The sequence below is a fragment of the Musa acuminata genome, chromosome BXJ1-10 (genome assembly GCF_036884655.1).
Source record: "Musa acuminata AAA Group cultivar baxijiao chromosome BXJ1-10, Cavendish_Baxijiao_AAA, whole genome shotgun sequence".
NCBI lineage: Eukaryota > Viridiplantae > Streptophyta > Magnoliopsida > Zingiberales > Musaceae > Musa > Musa acuminata.
The window spans coordinates 29,283,245-29,300,150 of NC_088336.1; the positions used below are offsets into that span (position 1 = coordinate 29,283,245).

The 16,906-nt window shown below is 50.4% G+C and overlaps 5 protein-coding genes across 12 annotated transcripts; 4 read left to right on the forward strand and 1 right to left on the reverse strand.

The window, feature by feature from the left end:
- Positions 1–214: 214 nt before the first annotated feature.
- On the forward strand, positions 215–1,592 carry LOC135596035 (PLASMODESMATA CALLOSE-BINDING PROTEIN 5-like). The gene is made up of 3 exons (XM_065087699.1): positions 215–825; positions 931–958; positions 1,228–1,592. Exons 1-3 carry the CDS (start codon positions 486–488, stop codon positions 1,391–1,393), a joined length of 534 nt encoding a protein of 177 aa, XP_064943771.1. The 5' UTR covers positions 215–485; the 3' UTR covers positions 1,394–1,592.
- Positions 1,593–2,002: 410 nt separating this feature from the next.
- Positions 2,003–5,861, forward strand: LOC135586941 (uncharacterized). Of its 6 annotated transcripts, none has more exons than XR_010480744.1 (8): positions 2,003–2,457; positions 2,535–2,776; positions 3,800–3,896; positions 4,093–4,276; positions 4,393–4,474; positions 4,554–4,599; positions 4,679–4,826; positions 5,724–5,861. XR_010480744.1 is itself a non-coding variant. In XM_065087700.1 (7 exons), exons 1-7 carry the CDS (start codon positions 2,029–2,031, stop codon positions 4,739–4,741), a joined length of 1,143 nt encoding a protein of 380 aa, XP_064943772.1. In that variant the 5' UTR covers positions 2,003–2,028; the 3' UTR covers positions 4,742–5,101. The 6 variants fall into 6 exon arrangements, 2 of the variants coding, with proteins under 2 accessions (XP_064943772.1, XP_064943773.1); XR_010480746.1 differs by having other exon boundaries at positions 4,770–4,826; XR_010480745.1 differs by having other exon boundaries at positions 4,679–4,863; positions 5,724–5,857.
- A 33-nt stretch (positions 5,862–5,894) lies between these two features.
- Positions 5,895–8,764, forward strand: LOC135596036 (GDSL esterase/lipase At1g28600-like). Its single transcript, XM_065087702.1, has 5 exons — positions 5,895–6,111; positions 6,202–6,417; positions 6,496–6,644; positions 6,736–7,012; positions 8,298–8,764. The coding sequence occupies exons 1-5, from the start codon at positions 5,907–5,909 to the stop codon at positions 8,528–8,530; spliced, it is 1,080 nt and encodes a 359-aa protein (XP_064943774.1). The 5' UTR covers positions 5,895–5,906; the 3' UTR covers positions 8,531–8,764.
- Positions 8,765–10,809: 2,045 nt separating this feature from the next.
- Positions 10,810–14,890, forward strand: LOC103968884 (protein INCREASED PETAL GROWTH ANISOTROPY 1). 3 transcript variants are annotated; one of them, XM_065087704.1, is made up of 7 exons: positions 10,810–12,299; positions 12,574–12,705; positions 12,790–12,971; positions 13,060–13,171; positions 14,168–14,302; positions 14,432–14,544; positions 14,756–14,890. In XM_065087704.1, the coding sequence occupies exons 1-7, from the start codon at positions 11,028–11,030 to the stop codon at positions 14,796–14,798; spliced, it is 1,989 nt and encodes a 662-aa protein (XP_064943776.1). In that variant the 5' UTR covers positions 10,810–11,027; the 3' UTR covers positions 14,799–14,890. The 3 variants fall into 3 exon arrangements, with proteins under 3 accessions (XP_064943776.1, XP_064943775.1, XP_018675039.2); XM_065087703.1 differs by having other exon boundaries at positions 14,750–14,887; XM_018819494.2 differs by lacking the exon at positions 14,756–14,890 and having other exon boundaries at positions 14,432–14,686.
- On the reverse strand, positions 14,398–16,897 carry LOC135596037 (embryonic protein DC-8-like). The gene is made up of 3 exons (XM_065087705.1): positions 15,271–16,897; positions 15,063–15,197; positions 14,398–14,933 (listed from the first exon to the last, which is right to left on the reverse strand). Exons 1-3 carry the CDS (start codon positions 16,561–16,563, stop codon positions 14,703–14,705), a joined length of 1,659 nt encoding a protein of 552 aa, XP_064943777.1. The 5' UTR covers positions 16,564–16,897; the 3' UTR covers positions 14,398–14,702.
- Positions 16,898–16,906: the final 9 nt, after the last annotated feature.

A 16,906-nucleotide genomic window follows, 5' to 3' on the forward strand; every position in this document is an offset into this window, starting at 1 on the left:
GTGCATCCAGTTAAGCCCAAGCAAATGATCCATGGGCACTTGATCAGCCGCAGACACGTGGAATCATAAGAGAACTGGTGGCGCCTCCCCCACCACCAGTAGCCGCAGTCCTTCGCCCACGCCGCTCCACGCTGGTCTGTCAGTGTGTAGTCTTCCACTCTCTCTTCTCTTTCCCCTCTGCTTTTCGGGGTTCTATGTCGCCACCCCAGCAACGGCCAATTCCCCAGCCTCCTCGCTGTTGCTCCAACGGTCACATAACATCCGCTTCGAGATATCCTTCTCTCTCGTACGCATACATATACGTACAGATATATTTCTTTACTTCCAACAAAGGAAACCGCCTGCTTTATTTAACGCTCTCGGCTCTCGGCTCTCGGAGCCCCCTTTCCTCTTTCAAAAGCAGCTCAGACCATCGACTTTTTAGCGGATAGCAGCTGTGACAGTCACTAATAACGCTTCTCTTCGTTCCTCTTCGCCCGCATTTAATGGCAAATGCGTCCTTCTTTCTTCTTATTCTCCTTATTTGGTCTCCACGGGGCGATGGTCTGAGGGAGCAGGCGAAGGACGCGGTGGCCACCGGTGGGGAGCTGTGGTGCGTGGCGAAGAACAACGCGGAGGACTCGGCGTTGCAGTCGGCGCTGGACTGGGCTTGCGGGCCCGGCGGGGCCGACTGCCGCCCCATCCAGCAGGGCGGCGCCTGCTACCAGCCCGAGGACATCCAGTCCCACGCCTCCTTCGCCTTCAACGACTACTTCCTCCGCAACGGCCTCGCCGCCTCCGCCTGCGATTTCTCCGGCACCGCCGCCCTCACCTCCCTCAACCCCAGTACGTATGCCGTTAAAAGGAACATGTTTCCATTTCGTCCATCTTCTTTAGACTATTGACCTTAACGTGCGGTCCGTCCTTGTTCTTTCTTGATCTCGACAACAGGTCAGGGTAGCTGCGTCTTTCCTTCAAGGTTGGTACTCTTGTCTGCTAATATCCGCAACATTTTTCTCTGAGAAAGAGGGGAAAAGGAAAGCTGCGATCTTGGTTTTGGGCAATCCTGTTCGAAGACACTGTTTCTGTTTACCTCTTTAGAATCGAAGCATCATTGTTGTTTCTGATCTTGAAACTTTCGGTGAAATCGATGGTTCCCAACCCCACTTTAATGAAGAAATCGGCTCGGCTGGACACGATGCACTTTTAGTGCCGGAGATAAAAGGCTTCTTCTTTCCATTTTTGCAGCTCATCATCAAGAAATGGGAGCTTCAGTGGATCGGCGACATCCAGCTTAGGTCCAGCAGCGGCCGACATGAGCGGAGTTTCTCCTCTGCGGCTGAGAACATGGAGTCTGGCGTCGACAGTAGTGAGCCTGGCTTTAGCTACTGCCGGTGGCATGGTCCTATGGTAGTGCAACCTGTGCGAGATTAAATGGAGTCGGGCGACGTGTTGCTGGCGGAACGGTTGCGCAGACGGGGGCAGTGATTTGTATGTCAATGACGCTGTTGAGTGTATAGACTATTTCCAAGCCAATTCATGCGCTCTGCTTTCCTTCCTGATTCGCTTAGCTGTAACGATAGAGAATGTGATGGAGTATGTCGTTTACTTGAGGTATCGATTTGACGATGGCACTGAAGGCTGCCCATGAGATCAATCATGACATCAATTTGATGAAGGTGTACCATGATATGCCTTTTAATATACGTTCTCTAATATTATCAGATGATCACGGATCTATAGTGTTCTACAACCCATCCTTGTCACGTCTGCACACAAGTATCAAGAAATGCATGTGCGAGATCTAGAAGCATGGCCTACATCCATGTCCAACATGAATTCCCAAGGGCTTAGACCTGAATCTGATCCCGCAATTGATGTCACAGCAAGTCCACTTGCTTTATGAAATTATATATGAAGCGAAAAATAAACGAGATTTCATGAACAGACTCTATTCAATGGGTGCCACAATACTACTCTTCACACACACACACACACACACATATATATATATATATATTCCCATCGAGGACCGGCACGGACGCCAAAATGCTGCTTGCAGTACGGAGCGTTCAACCGCTGCTCCGTTCTTGCCCCTTCTCCACAGCCCTAATGCCCTTCGTCCGCCCTTGCCACGATCACAGAGTCGCCTTCAGCAGCGCGACCGTCCTATCTGCCAGCGGCCAGCCGCACCCGTGGACCGGCCTCCAGTCTTGGCGCGAGGCCCCGGCCAACGAGGACCGCGTCTGGGGACCCCACGGCCCGTCGCCTCCCCCGACCCCTCCTCTCGAACCGGATCTCACCACCATGACCGCCGCCTCGCTCGCCGAGTGCGCCGTCTTGGTCCTCTCCTCCTCCGACCCCCTCGCAAAGTCCACCCTCTCCCACCTGGCCTACACACGGTGGTGCCGCCGCGAGATCCTCGTCGGCACAGCCTCGACCCCCAATCGTCCAGCCCGACCCGATAGGCCCCTCCTGGTATGCGCAGTCCTAGTATGCGCTACTTATTTTGGATGCGGTATTTCGTCGAACGGATTTCGTGCTCGGATTTGTAGGTACCACCGAAAGAGGTGCCCTCGCACAAAAGTTCGGGATTGCCTCTCAATGCTTATATGCTCCATAATTTGGCTCACGTGGAGCTGAACGCCATAGACCTGGCATGGGACACTGTGGTTCGCTTCTCACATTTGAGGGACGAGCTCGGTGACGAGTTCTTCGCGGACTTCGCTCGCGTGGCCGACGACGAGAGCCGACATTTTGCTTGGTGCTCTCAGAGGCTCAATGAGCTCGGCTTCAGGTATCGACTAACTCATCAACTATCTTGATCAAGATACATTTTGCGAGTGGTACATGTTCGGTTGATCCTAGCGAGGACAACATAATCACACACAGGATCTGGATTTTCCTTTTGCAGTTCCTGATGATTTTCTTTTCCACTGCTTTATCACCTGTATGATTTTATTGTATTCTGATATAATCTGAATTCATGAACAAAATATCATTCCTTTTTAGTTTAACTTCATTGTAAAGGATAAAGATTAGGTAGGATGGAGAGTTTAATAGTGCGTTTGAATTCATTCTCTAAACACTATGACCATCTTATTCTTAGTAAATCATCTTACTCGTCTGCAGATGATATATAGATGAGATGAGTTCAACCATAGCATACATGTGAATTTTTGAAATATGTGCTTAACTGCATACTCTACTGCCTGTTGAACGATATTACTTTTTGTGTGCTTTTTGTACCATACAACTAAGTTTTTAATACACTTGAGAAGCAAAAGAACTTGAGGGAACTGACCTCATGAAGCTTTTCATTACTTGTTTTAGAATCATGATGATGTAGATTGCCGTAAAAAATGTATTTAAAGTAGAAGTGGATTGTTACGTATCAAATAAATGTCGAAAGAGTCAAAGATAGCTATTTGAAAACCTAGTCGATGTACAATAATGATGTATCTGAAAACATAGTGCTTCTGTTGTTAATTAACTACGACAAGAAGCAAATTCACTATGCACACAACTTATTGGAAAACCAGTGAACTATGGCACTAAATTTTGGCAGGAAAACCTGCCTTCTGATTCTTTCAGCCTGTGATTTCTTTTCCTTTGATCCATCCTGCAATTTGCTCTTATATCCTGTTGTTTGGTTCATCCTATAACTTCTTTAGTCTTTTGATATGTTATAAATTGGTAAGATTCAGGAGGGCACCCCACCAAACAATCTTTCTTCATGGACAGCCGATATTTTGATGCTTTAATTTTGTAGTTGCCAAATTAATAAGATTTGCGTGCTACTTACTATCAATATCAACAGATATGGGGACATGCCTGCCCACAATTTTTTGTGGAGGGAGTGTGAGAAATCCTCCGAAGATGTTGCTGCTCGCTTGGCAGTAATTCCACTAGTTCAGGTGTTTCCAGGTTTCTGATGTTGGGTATATATCTTTCACTTTGTAGGAGTGTCCAAATTTTGGGTGTGGCAGGCTTTCCCTTTTGCTTTTTATTTAGTCTTCATGAGAACTTGGTTTGATCCATGTTCCTCTAATGACTTGAGAGGCAAATTCATTATTTCATTTAACGAATGATCCGGAGTAAAATACATTTCAGGAAGCTAGAGGTCTAGATGCTGGACCAAGGCTTGCCCAGAAGTTGGTCGGTTTCGGAGATCACAGGACATCACACATAGTGGCTAAGATTGCCGAGGAAGAACTGGCACATGTTGCGGTTGGATTGTACTGGTTTCTCCAAGTTTGCAAAAAAATGGGCCGTATCCCTCGTGCTATTTTTAAGGGTAACTAAAAGCTTCTTTGTCAACTGGCATGACACTAGTGTCTATAATGAACCTACTTTAAAATTATTTTTTTTATTTCTAAGTTGTTTTCTGCTGACTTATTTGGCACCCTAAAGACTTGTTGGAGGAGTACGGTGTGGAGTTGAAAGGTCCATTCAATTATGCAGCTCGTGATGAAGCTGGCATTCCTCGTGATTGGTTGGATATATCTATCTTTCTTATGTAGAATTTGAAGTTTACTTTGTGAGTTGTATTATCGAAACCAATCCTGTTCCAGGTATGATGGTGAATCTGAACAGGAGGCAAAGAGTGAACTTTCAGAGGCAAGACAATTCGACAGAACCTCTTGTACTTGTATGCTTCAATTATGTGCATAAATAACAATGTCGCTCTTGTTTGCAGGTGCATGATAGGCTGGCTTGCATCGTAGCTATGGAGAGAGAGAATTCAGAATCGAACAGCTAATCTCTTTGCCATTAATTGTCTTGTGCAGTGATGAATTAGGGTACAACCAGTCAAGTTGCTGCCCTCCTGATTGATTGGGTGACAGGTTATTATTCCTTCAGCAACTACTGGCCCGTATTTAGGTTTGCTTTGACCTCGTGATAGGTTGTTTTCTTTTACCCTGAATGACTTGGTTTTTGAGTTCTTCTGACATTGCAAGCACCACAGCATTCAAGCACAAGATAACTGATTGTTGTATTCATGGTAGAAATGTTTACGAAGCAGAGAAAAAAAGGGAAACACTTTTCTTCTTCTGTCTTGTAGATTTTAAATAGTGCATGCATTTAGAAATATAAACAGCAAACATTTTCTTTTTTGCAATGATCGTCACTCATAATCAGCATCTCTCTACCATTTTTACCCTGCACCGCATATCCTCTTTAATGGTCTCTTTTGTCATTCATCGTCCTTGTTATGCAGTCTCTTCATTTTAATTTTTATGCACGAGAATATAGAATCAAATCGAATGGTAGATCGCCTGAGCTTTCTCCGTCCAGCTGTATAGAAAAGGACCCCTCCATTATTTTTCTCCTTTCCATCTGCACAACTCCTCCGGTGACATGAACCTAACTGCAGGACTCAACAATTACTTCTTCGCTGCGAATTTGGGATTCCAACTCCACCTTGGGATCTCGCCAAACTCAAATTTGAGCTCGTCTTTCTAAATAAAGGCATGGTCATGTGCTGCCATGTCTCGATGGTGGTTAGGTACAGCCAACCAAAACACTTAATGCAGTCAGCACTTATCCACCGAACACAGCCAAATATGCCGACTCTGCCTAGAACAAGTCAAGAAACCAAAGCACATGCCCACTTGTGGGAAACTTTTCTTTTCTATGGCTTCTACTTTCTTCCAGAAATAAATTTAAAATAAAAACGTGAAGATTAATGTGAGGTTTATATATATACATATATTTGTAATTGGGTGATCATGTGATACCAGGTCATAATGGTTCGGTAAAGACAGTCGCCGGCTATCGGACATGACGCCTCGAGGGGGAAGAAAATAGAAATCAAGCGAAGTAGGCAATAATATAAGACAGAGGAGGAGCTGTGTGAGCGAGAGAGAGAGAGAGCGAAAGACTTGTCAACGCATGCTTTCCCCTCCCTCCTCCTACGACTAGCGATGAAGCTCTCGATCGTCCTTCTCTTGTTCCTCATCTCCTCCTTCCACCTCTCCTTATCCCAGCGCTACAATGCCTTGTTCAACTTCGGCGACTCGCTCTCCGACACCGGCAACGTCGTCATCGCCGGTCTCCCCTACGGCATGACCTACTTTGGCCACCACACGGGCCGCTGCTCCGACGGCCGCCTCGTCATCGACTTTATCGGTACGCATCACTCCCTCCGCCCTTTCCGCAATTTGTGGGTACTCATTCGTCCGACGAGTGTCTTCTCAATCGACGATCTGGTTGTCGCAGCCGAGGGGATCGGGCTGCCGCATCTGCTGCCCAACACCGCCAAGAACGCCAGCTTCCACCAGGGCGCCAACTTCGCCTTCATCGCGGCCCCGGCTCTACCGTTTGACTTCTTCCACCAGCGAGGCCTCAGCAAGGGCCTCTGGGTGAACGCCTCCGTCCACGAACAGGTGGATCGATTCGAGAAGCTGCTTCCTTCCATCTGCGGCGCGCCGCAAGGTCGCAACCGACGCGATTGCCTCTTCCCCCCGATTCCATCGTCTTCAACATCCATAAAGTTGTTTCTCTTGGATGCAGAGTGCAAGGACTTCCTGAGCAAATCCCTTCTCGTCGTCGGCGAATTCGGCGGGAACGATTACAACACCGGGATCTTCGGCGGCCGGTCCATAATAGAAGTGAGCACCTTCGCGCCCCACGTCACCCAGGCCGTCGCCGAGGGCGTCGAAGTAAGTCCAGAAAGACATCTACCTCACCTTGAATTGCAACTGATCTAAAGATTCGTATGGTGAAATTGATGAGCGCCGTCGGTATGGACAGAGATTGATCGGCCTCGGTGCTGTGGATCTTATCGTGCCGTCGGTGCTGCCGGTCGGCTGCTTCCCGCTGTATCTGACGCTCTACAACTCCTCCAATCCGGAAGACTACGGCCCCAAGACCGGGTGCGCGAGGAAGTTCAACGCCCTGTCGTGGTACCACAACACTCTTCTCCGCCGGCAGATTCATAGGCTCCGGCAGAAATTCCCAGCCGTTTCCATCCGGTACGCCGACTACTACGCACAGGGCTTCGACTTCGCCATCAATCCTCTCAAATATGGTGAGTCTCCTGCTCTTCTCTTCCATCGTCATATATGATTATGTTCGTCTTCTGACCCAAGAAGTAATCATAGGATCATAATTTTGTGCTGATTGCAAGTGCTTCAGTAGATAGATCGTTTCTCTCGGTTTTGATCCAACCGGTCACTCTGTCTTGCTCCCCACCGCCCCTAAGATGTTCGATCATATGTCTAGCTGAAATAGGAAGTTTTAATTCGCTGGACAAGATGGTGGCTGTCTTGTGAATCATTTTCAATTGGAGGTCAATAATAGGTTAGGTCGGACTCCCCCTCCACCGTTGTGCTACATGACTTCACCGAGCCAGGTACCGTGTACGGCATACCGTGGTCCACATGGGGTTAAAGGATCCTCTACAATTATTGGACGCATCTATGTAATGATCGGACCACTCACATCAAGATGGAATCGTGGTTGTGTCGGTAGGACGGGTCCGATATGAGACGATTGGAGGTTCTCGATTAGAAGCTTAGTTGGAGAGGATCCGTAGTTGTGGTCATAAGCCCATAGGCGGCAGGCAGTTCATTGGACCGTCCCCATGTTGGCAGAACGTGCACGGAACCTGTGATTTGAACAGGCCCACAACGCTTGCTACCTCTTGTCTGCTCTGGCCGGCAAAATAGCCGACGCATCCATTTGCTGCTGACCACAAATAAGTTACTCGTTTTCATAGTAGGAGTGGCAGAGAAGGTGTTGTTGGATCAGTTGTCGCCCTCCCATTAAGATGGTTTACATCTACGTTATTGATTGCCACATCTCTCTTTTGTATTGCATGGCTGGAAAACACCTAGTGTCATACAATAATGGTCACATGGGAATGCGGCCACCTTTAATTAACCATCGCTGGAGGTGAATTAAATAAGGAATACGGGCACCGCAATTAGTGCGCCGGTATCGTTTGACGGAACATACATAATGTGCTGAAGATTCTTTGCGAGGGAACATGAATGGTCCACAACACAGTATGGTAACAGTGGCAATACCATTCATTAGAATGTGACTCATTACCAAGAAAAGCTACGTGGTGACAGGGGTGGCGCTCGACAATGGGAATCAGATTCGTAGCCACAAAAAGTAGTAGTTTCAAGACAAAAGATAAAGAGCCCCATTTTTCATCCTTTACTAATGTGTGTGATCTTAAATTTCATGTGTTATCTTTGCTTTTTAATTTTTTTTAAATATTTTAATCGCATATAAAGTATAGGTTTCTAAATGTGCTAACCGGAGACGCGTTTGGGCCTTCTTCGTGTGGTGTGTGTGATCCGCAGGATTCAAAGATGGAGCCTTGAGAACTTGTTGCGGGGCCCCCGGAATGAGCAAATACAACTTCAACCTGCACGCCAAGTGCGACCAGAATGGGTCGACCGTGTGCCCAGATCCCGCGACTCACGTGAGTTGGGACGGAATCCACATGACGGAAGCCGCCCACAACATCATCGCCCGAGGTTGGCTGCACGGCCCCTACGTCGACCCACCCATTCTGAGATCCAGCAACAGTTAAGACACACCCATCCCCATCCAAGATTGAAGCAGAAGAAGCGGAGGAAGACAGACAGAGACACCCGTGCTTGAAATTTATTTTGTTCCCGTCGAGGTCTATGGAACACTCTGCTCCATTCTTTGGTTATCGAAGATTAGCGAGTTGTATGATGACCACAGATGTTTGTTTAGAAATCACAATTGATGAAGCAAAAAAAAAAAGAAGAAAAACCCAGTAATGTCGCCTTTTGCTTAATTCGATGTGGTCCATTGTTGTCGTGTTTTCGGCTTTGTCCGGCGGACGTGCGATCGATGGGGTGAAAGGTTCCTCTGAGCTTCTCGGTGTGAGAACATGGAATGGAGCCGCAGAATCATTTTTTCCTCGTGTAAATCCGTCTCATTCGTTACACAAGTCGATCGTCACAACAACAAACTCCTTCCTCCTCTGCATGCGACCAAGGAGATTCTTCTCATCGAGCGTTGCAGGGAGATGACACGGTCCTGACATCAATTCTTAAAAGGCCCAGTCCATGACGTGATCGAGGCCAAGCCCACAAATTCTAGTAATGGAGATTCACATGTTGGCCACGCTCTGGAAGTGAAGCGGAGGCACAAAAGGACGACAAGTATCGACAGGTGCAGACCGACCGTATTCTCTTTTCTCATTCCATGGTGATTGCTAATTGCACTACTCTGCACGGATGGAATGGAAAGCGCCACGGCAAATGCTTTTCGTTCGTGTTTCTCCATCACACTGACAGCAGCAATCGAACTACTTTGCATCACCAAACAAATCAACATATTCCGCAAGAAATAAAAAAAAAAAACAAGAGAGAATAAAAGACAAGAAAAACTCCATCACGATGGCTTGATAGGACAGGAAGTATCATCATCGCAGAAGCAACCATTTTGCTGGTGGTCTCCCCCCGCCCCCATCTCCTCCTGCCCTTTAATCGACAAGATCTTCCCTTTCCACGGCCCCCACCTCAGACGATCACACTCTTAGCGTGACTGCGGAAAGCCCAAATCGGCTCCCCACCGAGTGCGTCCGCTCGGTAAGCCACATGTACGTCCATAATTAGTGGCATCAGCTCCCTTCCTCTCGGAGTCATCATTATCCTCATGAACGGCATCTTCTTCATCCTTGTGCTCCAAGTAAAGCCCACCGCCGATTTGACTCCAGTTCACGAGGACCTCTCTAGCTTTGCTTTGCCGGGGACCGAGCGGTGGTGCCAACCGCCCGCCGGAACCTTCTCCGTATTCCATGATGCCATCATCGACTTTAAACGGTACTTTACCTAATGGATTCCGCATGCAGCAGCGAATTGAGACCTCTAGGGAAGGCAATGCGGAGAAACAGAGATATGGTTTGGTGCCCGCCGTGATCAACAGCAGCTGTTGCCGATGCTGCCTTGGACCCGAGATTACGTCGATCCGAAGATTCCTGCCCGTGAGAGAAGGGCCAGCTACCGGTGACCACAGATCCACGCACTTCTACCGCCATCTACAGGCGAAGTTACCACCGCTCGGTGGGACTCTTAAGACGCGCCACCATCGGCTGTTTGAAGACGTGCGTCAACGTTTGCACGACATGTGAGATCAGAAGCCGATGGATGGTACGAGAGGGCACAACACACGATCATGACATAAATCCAACCCAGTTAATATTCGATACACATGCGATACGTTTACTCCCTCCCTCTCTTCCACGCGAGGCACGAACAAAAAGGTCAGGTCGGGCGGGGTCCACTAATTAACTGATGCGGTAACGTCTCCGCTTCCGACACGGCAGCGAAGAAGCGGATGCGGTCGACCGACTCCGTCTCTAATCGGTCGTCCACCGTAACCGTGGGGCCCGGGCCCTGACGCCGTGTTCCCTGTCTCGGGCGAGCCAGCGGAGCTTCTGCATCGCTTCCGCGTACCGGTCTGACTCGAAGCAACGTGCCACATCAAGGGTGATGACAGGCCATTTGAAATGGACTTGATTCCCAGGTGGAAGCAGGCAGAGAGACACCTCCTCCTCCTCTTTGCTGCTTTCGCCTTACAAAGCCTGCCGTTGCAGTCATCTTTGGTCACTTCTTTTCCCTGCTTTCAAATTTATTCTGCTATCGTATTTGGTCGCCGGACCCCACACTCGATCCAAAAGCTCACACAACATACCATCCACACACGATAACGAGGGCGTGGATCACGTTAAGTCGAACGGCATGCATAAGAGACACCAGACCGCCGTACTTTTCCCACTTTCCCCGTTTCTTTTAATCCTTCGTTTCAAACTTCCGATCCAAACCAGGAAATCGGACCGTTCCTCGATCGCTGTGTTCCCCACCCCACACATAAAACCCAACCAAACCCCGACTCCCGTCGGACGAAACGCAGCGGTCGACGAGTCCGCGCTCGCACGCTCTCGACTCTGCTGCTCCCAGCGAACAGCTCAAAGCGATGCGAGATTTGGATTACAAGGCTTTAAAGAAAGCGTTCGTAGGTAGAGCGCGAGAGAGACTACCGGATTCGTCAAGATGGTCGCGGGCAAGGTGAAGGCCGCCATGGGATTCCAGCGCAGCCCCGCTACCCCCAAGGCGGAGACGCCCCGGCGGTCGTCTTCCTCCCCGGCTTCCCACCACAAGCCGTCGGCGGCGTCGGCCGGGGGACACCAGCCGCCCCCCCCGCCGCCACCCTCTTCGAACGGCAAGGCCTCCGCCTCCTTCGCCCGTTCCTTCGGCGTCTACTTCCCCCGCGCCTCCGCCCAGGTCCAGCCCCGACCGCCCGACGTTGCCGAGCTGCTCCGCCTCGTGGAGGAGCTCCAGGAGAAGGAGTCCCGCCTCCGCACCCAGCTCCTGGAGCAGAAGCTCCTCAAGGAGACCGTCGCCATCGTCCCTTTCCTCGAGAAGGAGATCGCCGCCAGGGGCGAGGAGCTTGCGCGCGCCGCCGAAAAGATCGAGCGCCTCGAGGCGGAGAACCGGGCGCTGCGGGACGAAGTCGAGACCTTGAGCTCCAAGATGCGGAGCGGCGAGGAGGAGAGCCGGCGCAGGGAGAAAAGGATCAGGGATCTGGAGACGGAGTTGGGGGAGCTGAAGAAAGCGTCCACGGAGCAGAGCAATGGCGAATCGCGGCGACTCTGCGCGCGGACGGGGGAGATGGACGACTGCTCGTCGTCGCAGAGGTTCCAAAACCTCATCGATGTGTCGGCGAGATCAAATCTTTCCAAGAGCATGAGAAAAGCCCCCAGATCCACGGACATTGGTCCGGGTCAAGAGGTCCAGAAGCCGGAGAGCAGAGATCCCAGAACGGAAGAAGGCGAAGGAGAAGCGGCGTCTCGACCAGCTCGGGGCGGCGAGAAAGAAGATGCATTGAAACCCCGAGCTCCTAGGGTTCCGAAACCCCCTCCGACGCCGTCCATCTCCTGTAACTCCACCTCATCTTCTTCTTCGTCGTCGTCTACAACCTCCGAGACCACGTCCGGCGTCCCCACGGGCAGAGGCACTAGCTTGGCGAGCCTGCCGCCGATCCCGCCGCCTGCCCCTGCCGTCGGATCCCCGGTGACCGGTTGCCCCAGGCCCCCTCCGCCGCCTCCGCCTCCCCCGCCGCCATCGAAGGGGTCGAGATTGGTGGCGGCGAGCGTGAGGCGGGTGCCGGAAGTGGTGGAGTTCTACCACTCCCTGATGCGGCGTGACTCCAAGAGGGAGCCCGGCGGCGTAGCGCCGGACGTGACCCCTGCGTCTTCTGCGGCGGCTGCCAACGCGCGCGACATGATTGGCGAGATCGAGAACCGCTCCGCTCACCTCCTGGCCGTAAGACCCCCTTTCGTTCCGTCCGACTTCTCCTGTGTGTGTGTGTGTTTTTTTTTTCTAATTTACACAATTGCCCCCACGCCCCCCAAAAAAACCGACCGTTGGGCATGCGTTCTGCTGTACTAACATGCGTACGTGGGAGGAATTGGTCGGGTGCTTCTTGACTCGTCGTTGTTGCTGAAGAAACATCGGATCCCACTTCCCAGATATGGTGCTTAATGATAGTTCTACATCCTTTAATTGTGGTCTTAATTACACCATTAATAAATCGCAGATAAAGACAGACGTGGAGACGCAGGGCGACTTCATTAGGTTCTTAATCAAGGAAGTGGAGCATGCGGCCTTCACCAACGTCGAAGACGTGGTCGCCTTCGTCAAATGGCTGGACGACGAGCTCTCCTTCCTGGTATTCTTTGTTTTTTTCTTTTTTTTTAATCTCCTCCATAGATTGATGCAGTTTCTTGAGATCGATGTCGGGTGATGGGCGCAGGTGGACGAGAGGGCGGTGCTGAAGCACTTCGAGTGGCCGGAGCACAAGGCGGACGCCATGCGCGAGGCGGCCTTCGGCTACTGCGACCTGAAGAAGCTGGTGTCCGAGGCGTCGTCGTTCCGCGACGACCCTCGCCAACCCTGCGCTTCGGCCCTCAAGAAGATGCAGGCGCTCTTAGAAAAGTACTTTCTCTCTCTTTCTGCGCGCGTCGCCCTTTCTGCTTGTGTAGCAAGTAAACCATCAACTGATGGCATCGGCATGACTCCGTAGACTGGAGCAAGGGGTGTTCAACCTGTCACGCGTGCGCGAGGGCGCGACGAAGCGGTACAGGGGGTTTGGTATTCCTTGGGAATGGATGCTGGAGAGCGGATACGTTAATCAGGTACCTCTGTTCTTTGTCTTTTTGCTTTGGAAGTGTGCTGCAGTAGTAAAGCAGCATGGTGTTACCACTTTTGATAAAGAAAGGAGTAGAGAAGGGGAAGGGGACGGCTGATGCCTGCTAGATGGCAAAAGACAAACTTAGATCTTAGGGATTCTCGATGCACGCGAGCACGTGAATCGGGGGTTGACACACACTGCACAATCTTGTTTCTTCGACTAAGAAGAATTATAGTGTGTGTGTTCTTTCCCCATTGCTGCGGGAATCATTGATGGGACCATTAAAAGGATGCCATCGAAAAGAGGACAGATAGGGACAGCGTTTAAGGGCCCGCAAGTTGAGATGACACGGTGAGCAAAGTCGGGACTCGTCTGCTGACTTATGCTCTGTTCTTCAAGTAAATCAAGCTTGTGAATACTACTAACCTGCTTTCCAGCGAGGTAGTTGTACTGATTTCTCGAATCATCCTTACTATGGTGTCGTGAAGTCGCGGCTTGGGATCTTTCTCAGTTTGATGTTTTAGTTTCCTTTCACTTGGCTCGAGGCTGAGGAGGAGGATGGTTTCTTCTTATGCCATCTTTACCATCAAGGTGGCTGGTGTTGTTAATCAATCAATTTATGATATGTGGTAGACTATTAGATAAAGCTCATCTTTTCTCTTCTATCAATTTATGATGGTGGAGAAAAGCATTCAGATGCACCACCACAGGGCAGAGTGTGCATGTTCGACAGATCCCACACCTGACCTGACCAACCAATGAATCAAGATTTCTTGACCCTGACTCGGTCAAATCATGTTGTGTGTGTGTGTGTGTGTGAGAGAGAGAGAGAGAGAGAGAGGTTGCTATTATTTTATGTTTTATCTTTACCCTGTGTGATCTTGATGGCCTCCTCGGTAAATGTAGTCGCAGCTGTTCTTTTGTAGCTCTTTTGCTGAGATAGTCCTGTGGTTTTCCTCCTGAAGCCAGCTATAATTTAATCCAACTCTATTAACTGCAGATCAAGTTGGCATCAGTGAAGTTGGCAATGAAGTACATGAAAAGAGTTTCCTCAGAACTGGAGAACATAGCAGGCAGCCCTGAAGAGGAGGAGCTCATGCTTCAGGGTGTCCGATTTGCCTTCAGAGTGCACCAGGTACATACCTACCAACCTCTTGCTTTCATCAAACAAATCCCTCCTCGTTTCATGCTGCATGCATGCTCGCCTAAAATGTAAACAAACAGTGGGGCTTATCATCAATTTTTCTTCTTCCATCATCGCCAGTTTGCAGGAGGTTTCGATGTAGAAACCATGCGAGCATTCCAGGAACTGAAGGACAAAGCTCACAGTCTCCGGTTACAGAGCCCACACCACCACCACCACAAGCTCTATTGCAGGTCTACATCTCGCTAGGCAAGCATGATCTACTATTACTACTCATGTAAAGATGGCGCGACGCCATTTGATCCACATACAACTCCACCATTCTATTTTTATCTCTGGACACAGCACACAAGTGAAAGGCCTAATTATTTGGAACTGCTGTCTAATGCATTCATTCACCTCTCTTCTCTTCTGCATCTAATCCGATGATCATATCAGCTGTAGACATGGCAATTTCGGTGACTGCCACGCCAATGGTTTCCAGTAGCTCCCCGGCAGCAGCAGTGGAATCAATCGCCTCTTGCATTGTGACCTCTATTACCGCCGCAGGGATCTTCGCTGGCTTGGTTTCTTCTCCTCCTCCTCCTCCTCCTCCTCCTCCTCCTTCCCCTGCCTCTACTTTCTGTGACAAGAATTAAGTTGTTGTTGGGAAGACATGAACAGGACATTTTAGAGAAAGGTTTTTGACAGAGTGTGCGCTCTTTGTGATCAAATTAGAGGTCCGTATAAGAGTTTCCTAACAAGATATAACCTGTGGTTCGGTAGCTTTCTCTTCCTTGTAGTGTTTAGCTTCATCTCCGGTCTCCATGGCTTCTCCTCCTCCTGCTTCCTGTTTTGCTCCCTCCATGATTCTCTTGGCCTCTTCGGTCTTCTCTCCTCGTTTTTCCTGCACCGGCCATGCAATCTTTTCGAATATTTCGGATTCCATGTGACAAACATATGACGAACTAATCGTATACCTTTGCTTCGGATGCTTTCTCGTCAGTGTACTCCTGTTCTTCCCCTCCCTTGAACGCTGCGTACTCCAGGGCTCTCTTGGCTGCCTCTATTGCCTCCTCTGCCTTCGCTCTTGCTTTCCTCATGGCTTCTTCGCCCGTGCCTTTCGCTGCTTCCCTAGCTTCCCGAGCTTTCTCCACGGCTTTCCGAGCCATAGCCCTAGCAGCCACCATTGCCTCCTCAGCCTTGTTACTTGTGTATCCCATGGCTCTTCCGCCTGTGTCCTTTGCTGCTTCCTTGGCCTCTTCCGCCTTCTCCATAGCTCCATGACCCATGGCCTTCGCGGTCTCCTTTACCTCCTCTGTGGTTCTCTGCGTTGTCTCAGAAGCTGTATCCTTGGCTCCCACGGTCTTCTCGCGCGCGTACTCTGCTGCACTCAGCGTCGCATCCTTTGTCTTTGCAGCAGCTAGCTGCGCGAACTCAGCAGCAGTCTGCCCGGTGCTTATCGTCACATCCTTTGCCTTCTCCACTGCCTGCTTTGCGTAATCTATGGCTGTCTCGCCCGCACCGGCCGTGACATCCTTCGTCTTCATGGCTGCCAGCTTCACGTAATCCACTGCGGTCTGGCCCGTGTACACTGTCACATCCTTCGTCTTCGCGGCCGTTTCCTTTGCATACTCCATTGCGGTCTCACCAGTGCCAACAGTCAAGTCCTTGGCCTTCACCGCCGCCTGGGCCGCGGTATCCTTTGCGACTTCGAGCCCCTGTCGGCCCTTTTCGACGGTGACATCCTTTGCTGCGGCAGCCTTCTGCGCAGCAACTTCAGCTGCACCGCGGGCTTTCTCGCCCGCATAATCCTTCGCCTCGGTGCCTTTGGCGGCGGCATAAGCCCCCGCGGCGCCGAGGCCGTGGACGACGGTTTCTTTGGCGTGGTGGACCGTCGCCAAGCCAGCATGCTTGGCCTTCTCGTACCGCTCCTCCGCGGCCCTGATGGACTCGATGGAGTTCTGCTGAGCGGTGGCGCGGTAGTGGCCGATCTCCTCCAGCGACATGGCCTCCCTCTTGGCTCGTTCCTCTTCTCTGGAAACCTCCTCCTCCCTGTTGACTTGTTGCCCTGAAGCCATTATGCGTGCAACGATCTCTTCTCTTCGCCAAAGAGTGAACTTAGCGAAGGAAAGATGGTGAGGACGCCTTAAAAGGGAAGCGAGGGCGGCAGTTGGTGTCGTGGCAGAAGGTAAGAGTGGACACCTGGTGTGACACGTCGTGGGTGAGGAGCAGAGGAGAGGGCACGTAGGGTGGAGGAAGTGGGCGGGCATAAGAAGGATGATGACCGTCTCGTAGAGGTCTGGCCGCAGCCCGCCACGTGTACGACGTGGGCTGAGGTGGAACTTACACGTACGAGGATGTTTGTCTTCACCTGCATAATTGAGATATATGCAAAGAGAAAAACACACTTCAGCTTACGGGGCCAACACATTCCGCCACGATTTTGTCGATGCCTTCTCCGTTGAAACCATATGTAAACGACGCGCGAGCGGAAAAAGGAAGAGGTGACGCGTGGCCTTTTTCTTTTGATTTTTGTAGTTTTTTTTTCTTCTGTAGCTAATGGATAAATCTCAACAAAAAAAAAAAACATATGCACGTGAGGTTTTATGTCAT